General features: G+C 41.5%; 2 protein-coding genes across 3 annotated transcripts in view; both read left to right on the top strand.

The window, feature by feature from the left end:
- The first annotated feature begins 1 nt into the window (after position 1).
- si:ch211-1a19.3 lies at positions 2-6,264 on the top strand. Of its 2 annotated transcripts, XM_010897534.3 has the most exons (5): positions 2-703; positions 1,682-1,778; positions 4,042-4,195; positions 4,313-4,439; positions 5,057-6,264. In XM_010897534.3, the coding sequence occupies exons 1-4, from the start codon at positions 380-382 to the stop codon at positions 4,434-4,436; spliced, it is 699 nt and encodes a 232-aa protein (XP_010895836.2). In that variant the 5' UTR covers positions 2-379; the 3' UTR covers positions 4,437-4,439; positions 5,057-6,264. The 2 variants fall into 2 exon arrangements, with proteins under 2 accessions (XP_010895836.2, XP_010895835.2); XM_010897533.3 differs by having other exon boundaries at positions 4,313-6,264.
- Positions 6,265-14,220: 7,956 nt separating this feature from the next.
- The window catches only part of wdr18 (WD repeat domain 18), a 67,863-nt gene continuing 64,546 nt past the window's right edge, over positions 14,221-17,537 (top strand). The window contains exon 1 of the mRNA XM_029121596.2: positions 14,221-14,458. Coding sequence (XP_028977429.2) covers positions 14,249-14,458 — 210 coding nt within the window. The 5' untranslated portion in view covers positions 14,221-14,248. The remainder of the gene's footprint in view (positions 14,459-17,537) is intronic.

Raw genomic sequence — 17,537 nt, 5'->3', positions numbered from 1 at the left:
GAGGAATGCATTGTGTGGAAGCGGCTCCTGTCTTTCCACTTCCCTATCTTATGTTGTGATTTCATTTTTTATTTCAGCCCACACCCAACCCCCTCCTGTCATGCATGATGGTGACAGGGTGGGATGGAGGGGTGGCTGGCAGATTGGGCAGAGGCGGGAGTAAAGCACATCTGCCCTTCCCTTCTCAGCTACTGGCAGGGCCACACCCCTTTCCTGTTCAGCCAATTTAGGGCAGTCCATCCTTAAGGAGGACTCAGTCTGTTGCAAACTCGGAGGAACCTCCTGCCTTTCCTACTGGCACCCCGCGGGACAGGACACTCTGGATTACCTAAAAAGGATTTTATAACCATCCACGTTCGGCACTACCTTCGTATCCGCCATGGCTAGCTCCAAGTCGTCCCAGACCACTCGCAACATTGTGATGTCCTTACTGGCCTTGTGGTCTATCGTATCCCTCATTATCATCGTGGTTTGGGCCACCTCTCCTGACTTGAAGAGTGCCAGTCAGTGCCGCGCTGAGCTGCAGGCCCAAAAGGAGAAGAGCAAGGGGGAAAGTGAGGTGTGCGCCAAGAACAAGACAGCTCTGGAGGAGATGGTGAAAGACGTCCGCGCCAACCTGACCCAGCAGATCAGCGAAATAGAGAGGCTTCAGCAGCACTTGAACCACACCAACAGGTCCTTGGATGACTGTCGTCAGGAAAAAGTGAGTGGGTTTTTGCCTTGCCTGGGTTCCCCCTTTCCTCCTTCAGGTCCTTGCCCTGACTCCCGCAACCCTGAGAATATGGGCTGACTCACCCCATCCCTCCCTCCCTCTCCCCCTCTGCCTCTTCCCCTCTACCTTCTCCGTACCCGATGCTGGTTCTAAAATGTAGATGGATCTGATCTTTTCTTTATTTTATTACATGCATGTCACCACCTATCCTTATAACCAAGACTGTGATTATCACGTTTTCACGTTTTACAGGTACAAAGCATGTTATTGAGAGCGTGTTACTGTGTCCTCCAAATAAAGTGATTGTGAATATAAATGGTAAAAATCTGTTGCCGCAAAAACATTACGCCAGACATTATGATAGTATACCTTTACGTTTTACATTCTCGCAAATGCTCCGGAAATATAACAATCAAAATATTAAAAGTAGTTAATTTCCTGCGTTGGAGGTAAAGTCCAGCCCTTCCTGCAACCAGAGGGTGATTGGGGGCCACATGTCCGAATGTGATAAGAAGTTTCACTGATGGTGTCACATCAGGACATCATGTCCGCGTGCCAAATGCCACCCTATAAGCTAGTGCTCTACTTGTGACCAGTTTGTAGGGCCTAGAAGGCTATTTTGGCCACAGCCTGTGCTCTTTTAAGCGCAAAAGGTCTCAATCTTCCAGTGTTTGCCTTGATGTAGATCATTGTTTCACCCTATTTTCCTGATAGATAGTAGAGTGACCTACATGTGTTCGGCCGTGCTGTTCTGTATAGAACGCTAGATGAAAAGGAATGTTTTCAGAGGCTGTGCTCATAGCCAAATCTGGTACTGGCACAAGCATGCTTTCAATCACTATTTGAACTATGCGATAGGAGGGACTCCTTGGGATGAATGTGCCAAGGTTCAGAGAAGCTGTATTCCCTGCTTCTGTTAACTCTGAAGTCATGAGGAAATAGTCAATGACTTCTATTGTTTTCTTGCAGGTTATTTTGTGCGGGAACATAACAGTCCTGGAAAACGAGATCGACTCGCATAAAGCAATCGAGGCAAACCTAACTTCAGAAATCACTCTACACCAAGGTAGGAAAATTGATGTCACAGTGGGAGCGTGTGGGATTTCTGCCTCTGCAATTGGTTACCATGAAAGGAGCACATTCTCAGCCACGATATTCTTAGACCCTTTTTCCCCTGTAACCATGGAAACCTACCAAGTCTGGGTAAATACATACACATGATTGGTTGGTTATTGCTCCTTTAAAAAAATGACTGAGTTTATATTATAGGCTGTGATTTCAAATGTTCAAAAGGATGACTAATTATGATTTAAATTTTTGCTGAGTGAATTTCTTTAAGCCTTCCCATCTGTTTAACCTTTTTTAAAGTTGTCACACGGGTTTCTAAGAGCGTGGCCAGTTTTGAAAACATTTTACAAATGTGTAAGGGGTCCTCTCTTGTGTTCTTTTTAAAAGGGTCAATTGTAAATGAGGAAAGGTGTCAAGGAGAACTAAAGATTTGCTTGTTGGAAATGACACCGTCCTTTTCCAGGATCTTGCCGTGCTGGCTTCGTCTCACCACAGTTTCTGTGACTGAGTACAGATCATTTGGAATAAGAGAAAAGGGATTTTTATTAGTTTGCACACATCCAACTGCGATCTGCACTTATCTAACCCTTTTGAACAGTGGAGCCCTCGATCACAAGGGAAGGAAATGGGTCTAACCACCAGCTCAGTGATACTCATCTGAAGCACTAAAACAAATTTACCAATTTCTCTCCATTGCTTACATTACGATGTGTATACCCACTGAAGTATCTGTTCTCAACGATAACCAAAAGGATCTGCAAAAAACTATTGATAAGCTTGGCATTCAAACTCAGGTCTGTGTAAGCTGTGATATGACATGGATTTCTGCAACCTCTGTCATGCGTTACAAGTGAAAGTAATTACACACATGTACAGGAGGTGGACCCACTGTGAATTAAAGAAAATAACAGGATGTTTCCTGATTCGTAGCAAGCGCAGGAAACAATGAGTTCCTGAGTAAATGTGATGTATTGTGTGAAATGGTAGAGGCCTTTTAAGAATATCAGGCACCCAGCCATAAACTTTTAATGAACACTGATACATGTTTGTTGCCTAGGAGACCACTATCAAAAACAGGACAGCTAGAGCCTATTGCCGAATTCTTGCCTCAGCTTGACCAACAATTGGAAAAAGAGAGCTAATGTTAGTGAAACCACTTAGGTGACAGCAGGATCCCAAAACAGCTATAAGTGATGTCATGGAGTCCTGTACAGTTCACTCAAACTGATAACTTATCTCTGGGCCAGACATTACCATTACCAAGAGTAATGTAAATTAAGGGTGTTTGTATTTTTGTTTATCAAATGACAGAGCAAAAATTTCCTAAATAATCCATACCATATAGTATGGCTGAGTGAATGTCACAGGCGTGGCTAAAAGATAAATGCCACATTGAGATTAACAGTCTCTTTTTCAAGAGGGACCTGGCCAAGAGTAGCAGCGCACAGAAGTTACAGTACATAAAATCACTGCACAAACATAAATCACCATAGTTCCAATTAAGATTCTAAACAGTTACAGCAACCCATTTTAATATCCATCATGGTTTTGTTTTGTGGACTTAAAGTCAATCATAGTCACTAAACAATTTCGTTTTTAAAATCTTTTGTAGCTCATTCCAGGTGGAAGGTGTCCAGTACTGGAAAGCTTTTCCCCTATTTCAGCATGCATCCTAGGAACCGTCAACCAAATACAGTTATGAGATCGCAAGCAACATGTCTCGTTAGTCTGTTGAACAATGTAAGAGTATAAATAAACTGGGAGCTTTCCAAAAATGTCCTTGTTAATAAAATCCTACCAATGGGATAATCTGCGTAGAGCTGGTGATGGCCAGACGCTTCTCACATACAGGGTACAGTAAAGAGTGAGAGATTTAGAGTTTCTTACAAACCACAAAGCCCCATGGTATACAATATCAAGCATTCTTAATGTACAAGACATCACCATAATTTAAAACAGGCAGAAAGGTAGCATATACAAGGCGCTTTCTTGCCTCATACGAAAAACAGGACCTATTTCCGAAATAAAAATCCAACTTTAACCTTTTTCTACCAAGTGTAAAATGTGTCTTAAAGGAGAGTGTCATCTATTAAAATCCCAAGATATTTGTATACAGATAAAGGCTCAATTACACCTTGCAATGTAGTAAGAAATGGAAGATTCTTATATGTATCTTTACCAAATATATATATGGTAAACATGAATTTAAAATTTCATTTCTGCCACTCACTCTGTTGCTTTGCACCTTATCACGATTTCAGAGCAAATCGAAGTCCTTCAGGAGAACTTGACACAGGCATCTCTTAAGTGGGAGTCCTGTACAGCTCGGCACTCGGCAGCGGAGAGCCAGCGGATAGCAGCTGAGAGCCAGACCAAGGCCTGCGAGTCCAGCAAGCTTTATTTACAGAAGCAGATGTGAGTACCAATACAGTGACATGGGGCTGCCTCAAATCTCCGGCTCGGCCTGTCCGGTTGACCTTTCATGAGTGTTGATACTGGGTCTTAACTCAGACATTGTGGTTGTATTTGCAGACAGAGGTGCAAAAAGTGTGAGGCCCCTGGCCCAGAGATGCTGGACGACGGAGTCGCCACACCCCAGAATAGCATTCTTGCCTTGGGCATGGTCCTCTGTGTCAGCCTGCATTTGATACTGTAACGTGTGAGTGTAATTACCCCGGGTGGCAGCAGAGCACCACCATTCGATGCCATAGAGACTTATGTAAGCTGTGGATGGGGTAACAGCGTGGGGGGGGGGGAAACAACGACAAACAGTGTATCAATCAAACGTCGTTTGATTCGATATTGATAGAAACCATCGCTGTCTATAATCCGTATCTCAATGTTTTGTATTTCATCCCGCACGACCTCCGGCAACATGATGCTGAACCAGTGGAGTCATGTTGATGACTAGTGGAACACTGTTTACCCAAGCCCTGTTTCCCAAAAGGATCTTGCAGCTAATTAAATAGAACGTTTGGAGGAGAACCAATAAAGGGGCTCAAGGGTGTAGATTTAGGTGGGGGGGGTTCGTGATCCCCCAGTATATGAGACATGAACCCCCTGGAAAAAACTGAAAATCTCGGAAACAATTTATCCAGACCTCCCCAATATGAAACACAAACATATGCACTTGAAAAGGGCTACAGAATGTTGGCTTGTAATATTAGAAAATGTCCTGAATATATCTGCATTAATGGTGGACTGATGGTGTTTTACAACATCACCCGAAACAATGTGGTGTGCTTTGTAAAATACAACATTTCTATTGACCAACAGCAGGCCATCCGGCTTCTGTCGGCAAGTGGAAAGGTGACACCCTCCTTCTCTTCCATTGGCTTCACTAAGACAAGATCATCTTTCCTCAATAGTAGCATTGGTAGACGGCAGCAAGCAAAATTGCTATGCCATTTCCTAGTGGCTACAGTTCTGCACAGTACACTCAATACATTCTTTGAATCATTGTGATATCTGAATAGCTTTTTTATATTTGAAAGAAATATTTTTTACTGATTTTGGAAGCTGCTTGACCTACTGACCAACAGCAGGCCATCCGGCTTCTGTCGGCAAATGGAAAGGCGACACCCTCCTTCTCTTCCATTGGCTTCACTGCGACACAAGATTTTTTAAATTCAATAGCAGCAATGACACATGGCAGCACGCAAAAATTGCTCAACCATTTCCTAACTGCTGTAGTTCTAGACAGTACACTCAATTTATTTTTAGAATCATTGTGACATCTTAATTAAAGCCAGATTGCCTTCTAAATTGCTTTTTTATATTAAAAAAAATATCCAGACAATGTTTTTACCGGTTTTGTAAGTGGCTTGAACAAAAGTGTGCGAGATGCTTTGCTTTTAAGGGAGACTCAATTCCCTTGCTTATTTCCCAGTTGCTAAAGTACGACAAACACACACAAAAAAGTCAATGTTTTACTGTTTTTGTAAGTGGGTCGACCTAAATTTCATGAATGTTTTCATACAGTTATTGGTATAATTCAACTTACTGCCACAAGATAAAAGCAAATTTGGAATACTGCCTTAAGCCTTTGAGACACGTAACTGTATCTCAAAGTGGAACTTGAATAGACTTGTTATTTAACAACTGCCCCACACAACTTGTTCACATTGCTTTATAATTGTTTCAGTTGCATTTATTAATTCTCACTGCTCTTTTATCAATTACAGTAATGAATTGATTGATCTGTTACATTGTATCGTTAAGTAAGATATGATGATATTGATTACTTAAGTTGTTAAGTTGTTTTTGTGATATTTCAAGAAGACACCCTTCACTTTTGTTTGTGTTACAGTACTCTGTATTTATTTTGGTTTATGTGTTTTGAAATTACTGTACTTTATAAATATGGTTGCTCACTGATTATCCTTCACGGCAAAGAAAGCTATGCAAACAGCACCTCATAAGCAAAAGACTCAATGCATAATTGGAATTCATGCAATAAAGTGTGTCCAATTCTTCTGGAACTATCCATTTGTTATATTTTAAGATAAATGTTAACAACAGCGGCCTGGGGAATGTAACATACGAGAGAGAGGTTAGCAGTGTTTTTCTGAAAGAGAATAACATGCACATTTCAAACCATTTTGCTACAGTATTTATCCAGTTTTCAATACAATGCCTAGCACATTCCACTACATTATCATTTTGGGATCCACCAATGGTAAACATCATTCGTAATAATGAGCGGGAGTGTTGTAAATACATTTCATATCCTAGATAAAGGACGAGTTAAAGCAATTTAGAATCTCCCAATGTATATCCTGCCGATCACACTATCAGTGTCAGCTGAGCCCGCTAACTTTTATGCATGCATCATCTGGTGTGTGAAATAGAAGTTGAGGTATTCATCTGATTTATAACAGCTCTGTATCTACTCCTGTATTAGAGCAACAAGTGCCCCCTCCTGCCAGTACAGGGTCACAGCAGCCAATCCAATAAGGCACAATGCTAATTTTTTTGTTCTTGACTGATGCAAAATCCATCAATGTCTGGCCTTAATTTGACCAGAACATTGTTGTCTATGTTTGATTAAGACTTGGTTTGGTCAGTACTGGCCTTGAGTTAATGGGCCTTTAAAAGATGTTCCTTATTTCTGGCATCGCTTTCTGTGGCGTCTTTAGTTACCAGTGCTAGTCTGAGCTACAGATTGTTATTAACCACTGTCTGGCCTAAGCTAGTTGGATTAACATCTTTAGTTACCAGTGCTAGTCTGGGCTACAGATTGTTATTAACCACTGTCTGGCCTAAGCTAGTTGGATTAACATCTTTAGTTACCAGTGCTAGTCTGGGCTACAGATTGTTATTAACCACTGTCTGGCCTAAGCTAGTTGGATTAACATCTTTAGTTACCAGTGCTAGTCTGGGCTACAGATTGTTATTAACCACTGTCTGGCCTAAGCTAGTTGGATTAACATCTTTAGTTACCAGTGCTAGTCTGGGCTACAGATTGTTATTAACCACTGTCTGGCCTAAGCTAGTTGGATTAACATCTTTAGTTACCAGTGCTAGTCTGGGCTACAGATTGTTATTAACCACTGTCTGGCCTAAGCTAGTTGGATTAACGCCTGTCTGGGACATGCAGACGGGTGGGTGAAGTTCACTGTTAGATAGGGTGATTAATGAATGCACTACGTAAAAGGCAACGCCAGCGTGTGAACACAAATGTGACCAGCGCACTGATCACCCACACATCATTCCAAACCTCAGGGAAAGAGGCAGGTTTGATTCAAATTCATAGCAACAACGCTGCGAATGGTCAAGATCACCGAAGACAAACCCAATCGACCTCCCAGGTAAGCTTTATCCTCCCGGCGCTACCAAGCGGGGTGCCTTGTATTGGGTAGGAGTTAAATATTTAGTGTTCCGGCTGTTCTCTCACATGGTCCTCCCCAGCCGGCACCGTCCTCACTGATCAGGGTATCCCTTAACGTCCGCCGGCTCGGAGGAGGGGGCCCTCTGAAGAGTCAGAAGCCATAAGGAACAAGTGGGCCACATCAACCTTCTAAAATGATGCCAGACGAGACAACCGAACGGCGTACTACTAGTTCTGGGGAGGAGGGGGGCAGCTAAATCCAACTCCCGAATACCATCCCGGATTACCTGGACCTCTTGCAATGCACACAGTACACACACACACACACACACACATGCACACAGTACACACACACACATACGAACATGCAAGCACAGACATACACACATACAAACATATAAGTACAGACATACACACAGACACACACACATATAAACAAACAAGCACAGACATATACACACACACACACTCTCACACACACACACACACACATGATATTGGTGCTCAAGATGGTATTGGCTGTGGGCAGATGCAGTAGAGACAGAATAATTATGCAGCACAGAAAGCTTGCTCCCAGACACTGGAAGAGATTGTCACATCGTCTGGCAGCGTTAACAACACAGCTGATGGCAATCTTGCTTGCACTGGGTGGAGGAAGTCAGGCTTTCAAGTGCCCAATTAAAACCTGTACAACCAGGTGGGGGGACCCTAGCTGACCTAATTAATCAATCAAGTACAGGGTAACCATGAAACCCTGCAGGCACTTGGCCTTCTGTAGAACCTGCTTGACACCTTTGGCTTAGAGGTGTTTCACACTATCATCATGTTTTTTAGATTAATGAAACTTGAGGCCAGATTTGCGAAGAAACCCCATTGTTTTTATGGTGTAAACAAGCTTCTACCTTCCCATGGTTCTGTGGGGAACGGGAGGAGAACGTTCTGGAACCTTTCTCCCCAAGGCCACTGAGGTCTAAGACGATGTCTCACTTAGAGTGCCCTGGAGTGATATATGGTGTGTAATCAGAGCAAAAAGGGAAAACGTCTTGTTGCGCGGCCACTAAGAACATCTCACATTGGCATGAAAACTATGGCACGACAACAGGACTTGCTCAACGGCGGCATTGACAGGTAAACAACACAGGTAAACAACACAGGTAAACAACACAGGTAAACAACACACTCATCTCTATTTTACAGAAAGCACAGATGTACACATGTTTGCCAGCAATCTCAGGTTTTCTTGAGAGTGTAATCTTTCTTTTGGTGTTTTTATTAACAATACCCTTCATTTCAAAACATCTTTCATAACATTTGGATTATTGACGGGAGCCATTTGGTCTGCTGTGAAGTCGGAATCCCGTCTTCAGGAGGTCCTATGAAGTGGAGAGGGTTATGTTTTAATTCCAGGCGTGGTAAGGAGGCCTGATAACTTGTTCTGCTTCAAATGTGAGCAAATAGATGTCCCACTGTTGGGTATTTAGGAACTGGATGGCATGACGCAGTGAATGGTGCCCAGATAACTGGGGGAGAAAAATCTCAATTTAAATGCATGGTGATATTCTACTGGCACTGTATATGTATGGCTGTAACCTGGAGGAACTTGGTCTTTACGCAAGGCACATTAATCATTCAGAGTTCTGCGCCACTGTGGTGTGGAATTTATTTGTTGGCCGTGGTATGTAAGATTAATAAAAGTTTCCCCAACCCTCCTCTAGCTTCAACATTTAATATGAGGAATATCAAATGAGTTGCTGGTGAGATACTAGCTGTGCTTACACTTGAAGCAGTTCATCTGTATTATTTCATTTTCGTGACATATTTTTTATATATTACATTTTAGTGAAGGATAATCTAAGCAGTTTAAGCTGACCATAAAATGTTGTAGGCACGTCCCCCAAGTGGTACAGTAGTCACAGCCATGCCGTACAACTGCGCCAGGTTTGGCTGAGGTAGGCGCAAAATTGTCTTCTGTCAGGGGGAAACGGGTGGACGTTGGAGAGGGCAGCCTTGACTCGTCATTCTCCAGCAACTCCATCTTGTTGGACAGTTGCCTGGGTACTCCATGGCCCCCCCTCCAGTGTGTGTGTTCTAACAAAAACATCCTGGTTGCGCAGGAAGTGCGAAAAAAACCAGGATGGTTTAAGGTGAATTTAAAAGTTCCACTTGAAAGATGATGCAGGGTTTCCATTTGTGTGTGGATTGCGTACATTTTCTAGCTTTCTTTCGTGACTGATCCCATTGTCCTGGAGTAATACTAGCTCTCTACCTGCTCTCTTTTAAAAGTGAAATATTAGCAGTATGCAAGTGAGACAAACCTTTCAGTGACTCATGCAACCGAGGTATATGTGGGCCTTTAGCGCATGGTCCCTCCTGTGGATTGATTTTGGTCAGAATTTGAGGTGTTTGAGCTGCACATGCTTTACTTGTTGAGTGAAGCCACATAATGTGAAAAAAATATACCCAACTACTTTTAGATGTGAACAAATTGGAGACTATGGAGGATCCTAAAATTCTTGTTTGTCAACCCAACTACCATTGTACAGAGCTATTACCCAGATGTGACTTCCAAAAGGTCAGTTAGAATTTTCTTTACTATTTCCACATAGGCTCTAGTTTTTAAATTAAATAACCTGTGTTTTTACCTCAGCTTTATAAATAAAAGTGTTTTTACCTCAGCTTTACTCGAGGCATATCCAAGCCTGTTTTTTTTCACGTATTGATTTTGGATCACATTGGACGTAGCCAACATTATGGTAAAACAGTATGAATATTTATACAATGGGTATTGAAAGTCACCACCTACTTTCAAAATGTTCACCTTTTGTTGCCTTACAGCCTGGAATGAAAACACATCAAATCAGACTTTTTCCAGTTTTATATACACACACAGTAACCCACAATATTAAAGTGAAAATGTAATTCTAAAAAAGTCTGAAACAGAATTCAAACTAAAACTGTAAAATACCCTATGTGGATAGGTGAACACCCCCCTGAGTTAATACTAGGTGGAATCATCTTTTGCTTGAATTACAGCCACGAGTTTGAATACGTCTCACACCAAAACGTATTTGCCCTTTCTTCCTTTACAGAATTGTTCAAGCTCTGCCCAATTGCATGGTGACTGTTCATGGCGCATGAAGTCCCAAGTGACGGTATCCACTGCTAGGTAAACAAAGACGTTCTTAGTGTCGAACTGCACAAATGTTGTGACCCAGCTGGGAAATACTTATATTGCAGTCCTAACCGGAAACGTCACGTGTGACAGGAAAAAGTATAAAAAACAAACCACGTGGATATGCAGCACTATTGACAAAAGGGGCTCCTCAGGAATCCAGACACCCTGGTGGATAATAAAGGGGTAGCAGGGGTTAACATTGCATAAGAATTCCAATGCACATATCCCAACTCTCTACACCTCCCTATGAGGAGTTTGTACCTCCAAGGCCCATCTGACACTTACCGGGCTTCTCCCAGTCAGGACATCACAGAGGACCAGAGGGCTGTGATCAGAACCGGGAACCACAGGTCTCCTGGACTACGCCACCAGGCCGTGCCAAGGCTTCATGGCACCAGGTCAACAAACTCCAGAAGTTAGTTGTTGATGAGAAAGACGTGGAGAGGCACTTACAGGTCAGAGAGTTAGCAAGCTAAGGGAAGAGAGTAAAACCTTGCAGAGCAACTCTTTGCTCTGGCTTCCAGTCAATTACAGAATAGATTTTTAAGTGGTAATTGTAGTCTATAAATCACTTAATGGTTTAGGCCCCCGAATACATTTCTGATATGTTTGAAGATTATAAACCAAGCAGGGCTCTTAGGTCCATGAACTCAGGTCAGCTAGTAGAGCCCAGAGTGCAAACTAAATATGGCACAGCTGCATTTTGAAGTTATGCTCCATACAATTGGAATAAACTATCAGAAGACCTTAGACGTCCCCCAAACATAGACATTTTTATATTCATGTAAAAGAAAACTTGACTGAGCACTTAAACTCAACCACACTATTAGCCTTGCAGCTTTACAGTTACATAGCTTCCTCATCTACTATGGAATCTACCAGCTGAGTTTTTATTCTATTTCAATTTTCTTTGGTTCTATGTAAAGCACATTGAATTGCCTATTTGATGTATGTTTTTATTTTGGTATTTGTTTTTGTTCTATTGTATTTTTACATTTTTCTTCGTAAAGCACATTGAATTGCTTCTGTGTATGAACTGTGCTATATAAATGTACTTGCTTGCTAGAAAACCGATCACGCAAATGTCGCCATTCCAAAATGTTTGTGCTGGCGCTTCGTGCCCCCCCTGGGCTGCTGCCCATGTCACCTGTACCTAAACACGTCGCTGCTCAGAAATGGTGTGGAGTGAAAGACCCATTTTTCATGCATCTCTCTCTCTATCCTAAACCTTTCCATCATTTTCTACAGTCTCAGGTGGGATGACAACCCAGTAAACAGCAAGAAGACAAGGCGCGTGGCCTGGGTGGTCAATAGCCCACTGACTGGAGAACCTGCCCCAGTGCATTCAGAATCCTTATACAGTGCATTCAGAATCCTTATACAGTGCATTCAGAATCCTTATACAGTGCATTCAGAATCCTTATACAGTGCATTCAGAATCCTTAAACAGTGCATTCAGAATCCTTAAACAGTGCATTCAGAATCCTTATACAGTGCATTCAGAATCCTTATACAGTGCATTCAGAATCCTTAAACAGTGCATTCAGAATCCTTATACAGTGCATTCAGAATCCTTATACAGTGCATTCAGAATCCTTATACAGTGCATTCAGAATCCTTAAACAGTGCATTCAGAATCCTTATACAGTGCATTCAGAATCCTTAAACAGTGCATTCAGAATCCTTATACAGTGCATTCAGAATCCTTAAACAGTGCATTCAAAGTATTTAGACCTCTTCACTTTTTCCACATTTTGTTACATTGCAACATTATTGGAATTCTCAATCTAAGAACAATATGCCATAATGGAAGGAAGAGCAAGTTTTTAGACATTTTAAAATGTATTAAAAAAGATCACATTAACATAATTATTCAGACCCTTTGCTAAGACATGAAATGAGCTCAGGTACATCCTGTTTCCAGTGATCATCACTGAGATGTTTCCACAACTTCACTGGAGTCAAACTGGTAAAAATCTATTCGTTGGACACATATCTGCCTATATAAAATCCTAGTGTATGTCAGAGCAACAACCAAGCCACCAGACAGGATTGCGTTGTACACAGATCTGGGGAAGGGTAACAAATCAATTCTGCATCAACGGAGGTCGCCAAGCTCCCCTGAATTGAAGCTCCACATCCATCTCTTCATCCCTCCGGGCACACAACACTCAGTTTTCCTGCTACGCTAAAAATCTTTTCATACATTTTTTAAACAGAATTTAATCAATCTAAATGTACTTCTGTAATTATTGAATCTACCATTGGCTTTTGAATTAGGCTATTTGAGAAGAAGCACAATAATTTAGCCTACAATGTGCTTTTGAAATAGGCCACCTGCAAAGAGCTCAACAGAAAGCTTTAACATGCAACGCCGAAATAAGAGTGATTAATTTAATCTGCTCTGTGCTTTACCGCATTTAAGCAAGTCTCTCTCCAACTCCACTACCCCATACTAGCCTACGCTGCCTGCGGCCTGTTTGATTCATACAGGACTTAATAAAAAATTGCTGGATTATATGTCAGGCGATTCAAGTAAATGAATACTGTGATTAATTTCTTATTCTTGTCGATACAATGATTACATTGATATTTTAATAATTGGTCCAATTGCCACGATTCACCACTTGTGTGCGTTAAGTGTCAGTGGTATGGTTTTCTATGCTCTAAAATACACTGCTCAAAAAAATGAAGGGAACACTCAAATCACACATCGGGTCTCGATGAAGGAAATAATGATTAAAATCTTTACTGTGCCATTAGTTGACTTATTATTTTGGCTATAGTAATAATCATCCAAAACCCAAGATGGATGAATTAATTAAACAATTATATTAATTTATATGAATAAGTAGCTATATCAGTATTGAACCAAGATAATGGAAGGAGAATGGATATGTTTAAATGAAAATGAAGCCCCAATAAAAATACATGTTAATGATGTAAGAAAAATTATTGGATGAACGTGGTGAAAATATTTGTGAAAAGTGAGAAAGAAATATTAAATTGTCTGAAAAATCTAAATCATATCAATGTATGAAAAGATTTATAAATCCTGTCAAAGATATCCATTGCCACGATTTTTCCTCATACAGAAAGTTGTATAAGCGCTTTTATGGGGTACCACCCGATACATTACTAAACGTCATTAAAAGTTAAGCCGACTTTTGGATTAATAGAAAGTTTTTATAAAAATCTGAAAACATGCAGCCAATATTTGTGGTGACACCTCCCTCCCTAAACGGTGCATATTGTATACAGATCTTGGAATCAAAGCGACCGATAGCCTACCTAATAAAGTAAATCCACTTTCTCATTGTAGTAGGCATATTCAAGTAGGCAGTTAAAAAGTGAAACGGTAATGAACATACATATCCCATAATCCATTGCTAAGATCAGGATGACGTAGTTGCGCAAGCCTTGATGACGTTAATTTCCAAAACAACACGCGCGCATTTCCAAGATGTCAGCCCCTATGGAAATAATTGTGTGCGCTGATTCGGCAGGCCAATTATGGAACTGTGCTGTTATAGAACTCCATTCTGGTACAAATCTTTTGTCCTATCGTGGTGGCAATAGTTCTCCGAGGGCCCTCACCGTTTTGAATGGCGAGTACATCCTCGGAGCCCAACTCGGGAAAAACTTCATCAACGTGTGGGAAATCCAAAGAAAGGTAACTAGCTAGCTGTGTGCTAGCGCGGGATGCCAGAGTAGTACTACTACTGTCTTGGTAGTCAAACAACCGCTGGAGGATTTTTTATTTTATTTGAAATGCTTAGTTTTTTTACGTATAGTATGGCTAACTGGTTCAGCAAGGTAGCTGGCTAACGTTATTACACGTGAAACGATTCTATGTACCGCGTATATGTTAACGATTATGGGTTGATGGTGCATTTTGCTGTATTACAGAGATGACAAGTATTTAAGTATAAGGATGACAGATGGAATGTCATTATCCAGTAACGTCAACTAGTTTGTGTTCTTCAAACCTTTTCCTAATTTTGAATCACAAACAGGCATTTATTTTTACACAATACCAACATATCTCAATAACTAATCGAATCAGGTGTATTACTGCATTTAAGAATGGGTTGGATCATTCTAAAAACCCATGGGTTTTAAAACTTGGAAGAACGTTGGAACCTTTCCTTAAAAATATTTGTACCTAGTCGGAATTTTATAACTTGATGTTAGTTGCTTCGCACTCATTACAAGCAGCTAACTGCAACCACCACTAGTCAAATATCATCTTTGAAGTGATGGAGCATGTTTAAAGGCAAAATAACCATGAGAATAACCCATTGTGCACACCCGACCGTAAGACATCATGTATTTTTCAGACTCAAACCTATGCCACAGCAGTACATTTGCATTGGAGGCCGCGGCTGAGGCAATTACTCCAATTCAATGACCCCTTTTCTGACTTCAATACTGTTAGCCAATTGATTTTCACCTGGATTGGCTAATCCCAGGCCTATATTGTTTGTTGTGGAAATTAGTGAATAGCCTACTGTCAAACATTGTTTACAACATTGTCTGTTATACATAAAAAGTTTGGAAACCCACAGACTTTTTTGCTCTTAGGTATTGCTGTTAATTGTCGGCACTAGAAACAATTTTAATTCTACCTGAATAATTTAATTGAGCTCCTGAATTTAATATTGTGTGCCTGGATTTTCGAGACCTTTCCAGATTTTGGTCCTGATAAACTCCCTACTTCCTGTGTAGTTCGGGGTCCTGTCTTGCCATGTGATGTTGCACCGGCCAATGAATTTATTGGCATTTTTAAACGATGTTTCTATGCAATTCAGCAGTTTCACAATTAAAACAACTGAGCCTGTTCCAGTGGCAGCCTGACTATACATGCCTGAACCATAGCAGCCATTTCAGCTAATTTTCACCAAATGGTGTTTCTGGACTGTTACTTTTTCTTTCCACTTTCCTTAAGCTATCGCTTGTCTTGGTCCACTATTGTTTTCCGGAACAGTTCTTTTAGGTGCTTTGTGGTGATGTGTGACCGGTCCATCCTTTTTTTTGAGGCTAGCTGGTGGTTTGCTCATTGCTCTGTAATGCCTGTAGTTTTGCTGGTGAAGTCTTCTGTGGATGATGGCTCGTTAACTACTTTCAAATGTCACATTGTTATGGCCAATGTTTAAAACATACCCCATTAGCAGGAGCGTGCTGGCCTACAGATTACTTTATATAGTGTACTGAGCAGCTGTATGTAGGGCAGATTACAGATGAGTCATGGATCTCGCACAAATTGTACTTTTTTTTACGTTTGTTCACGTGTTTCATGTTTACTCTGCCGCAAACAAAATTTTCCCGTGGGGAAAATAAATCCATTTATCATTCTATTGTAGCAACTTTCTCACTCATCCTTATCCCAGATTGGTTCATGTTTTTCCTCAATCATAACATTATTGGGGTAAATGAAGTGTCTGAAGACATCAACCTACTTAAAAGCTAATTAGTCCAGTCATTATTCACTTCTGAGTCCCCGTTGGGCAAAACAGCAGGTTTGGATGAATCTGGGAGTGAACACTCAAATGTTGACTGCTTTTAAACTCTTCAATTTGAGTGAATAATCCTGAGGTTCAAACAACAACAACTATGACACACTGTTGTAACGCACCCCTTGGGGGGGGGGGGGGGGGAGAGAGACTATGACACACTGTTGTAACGCACCCCTTGGGGGGGGGGGGACTATGACACACTGTTGTAACGCACCCCTTGGGGGGGGGGGGGGGGGGGGCTATGACACTGTTGTAACGCACCCCTTGGGGGGGGACTATGACACACTGTTGTAACGCACCCCTTGGGGGGGGGACTATGACACACTGTTGTAACGCACCCCTTGGGGGGGGGGGACTATGACACTGTTGTAATGCACCCCTTGGGGGGGGGGGGACTATGACACTGTTGTAATGCACCCCTGGGGGGGGGGGGCGACTATGACACTGTTCTAATGCACCCCTTGGGGGGGGGGGGGGACTATGACACACTGTTGTAAAGGGGCTGAGTGTGTGTAGAATGTAGGCCCATGGGCGGCTTGCCAAATGCACTCCCCTTCCCCCAGGGATAAACAATGAAAAGTCACAAATGACAAACAAGTAAATACAAATGGGTTAGACAGACAAAACAACAAGGATGTTAAATGCCAATAAACACAATAGGGTGGCAGTAACAGAGACATGTACTACATACTCACATGGAACACAGGACAAACACTCTTCACTAAGTGTAGGGATAAGACGAATGAAACCGAAGCTCCTCAGCACTTTTCAGTTTTCTGAGCTCTACTGTTTCGATGCAGCGTACTAGAAGCTTGTTTCAATGTACAACACTGAGTGACCAATGATGTTCGACCCTTCGGATGTCACAAAATCACCTTTGAGTTCCAACCTCTGCGGTTTTCTGTTTTGAAACTGAGTGCATAGAAGGTTAATGAAATCTGGCCAATTTTCAGGGCTATCAGTAGGAGTTTGAGAATGGAAATTAGTATTTGAAAGCGCAAGTTAGTCAAGAGATTCTATAATTGAGCTTATTTGATAGTAGTCATAGAACATTTATTTGAGAGTTGTACAAGAGATTCATTTAGTGTTGGTTAGCTAGTTATTTGAGAGTCATAAAAAATATTAGGTAATTTGTGAAGTCGACCAGTTTATTATTAAGAGTGTTGCTTTGCCAGGTTCTTGGAAAGGGTATTAGGAAAGTGTATTAGAGAGCAATGGAGAAAGTGTGGCCTTCAG

This window comes from Esox lucius, chromosome 8 (genome assembly GCF_011004845.1).
Source record: "Esox lucius isolate fEsoLuc1 chromosome 8, fEsoLuc1.pri, whole genome shotgun sequence".
NCBI lineage: Eukaryota > Metazoa > Chordata > Actinopteri > Esociformes > Esocidae > Esox > Esox lucius.
This window is presented reverse-complemented; position numbering and strand designations above follow the sequence as displayed.

Coding starts and splice junctions, on each gene's coding strand:
- si:ch211-1a19.3 (XM_010897534.3), top strand. CDS start 380: ATGGCTAGCTCCAAGTCGTCCCAGACCACTCGCAACATTGTGATGTCC. Junction 704..1,681: donor ATGACTGTCGTCAGGAAAAA/GTGAGTGGGTTT, acceptor GTTTTCTTGCAG/GTTATTTTGTGCGGGAACAT. Junction 1,779..4,041: donor AGAAATCACTCTACACCAAG/GTAGGAAAATTG, acceptor TCACGATTTCAG/AGCAAATCGAAGTCCTTCAG.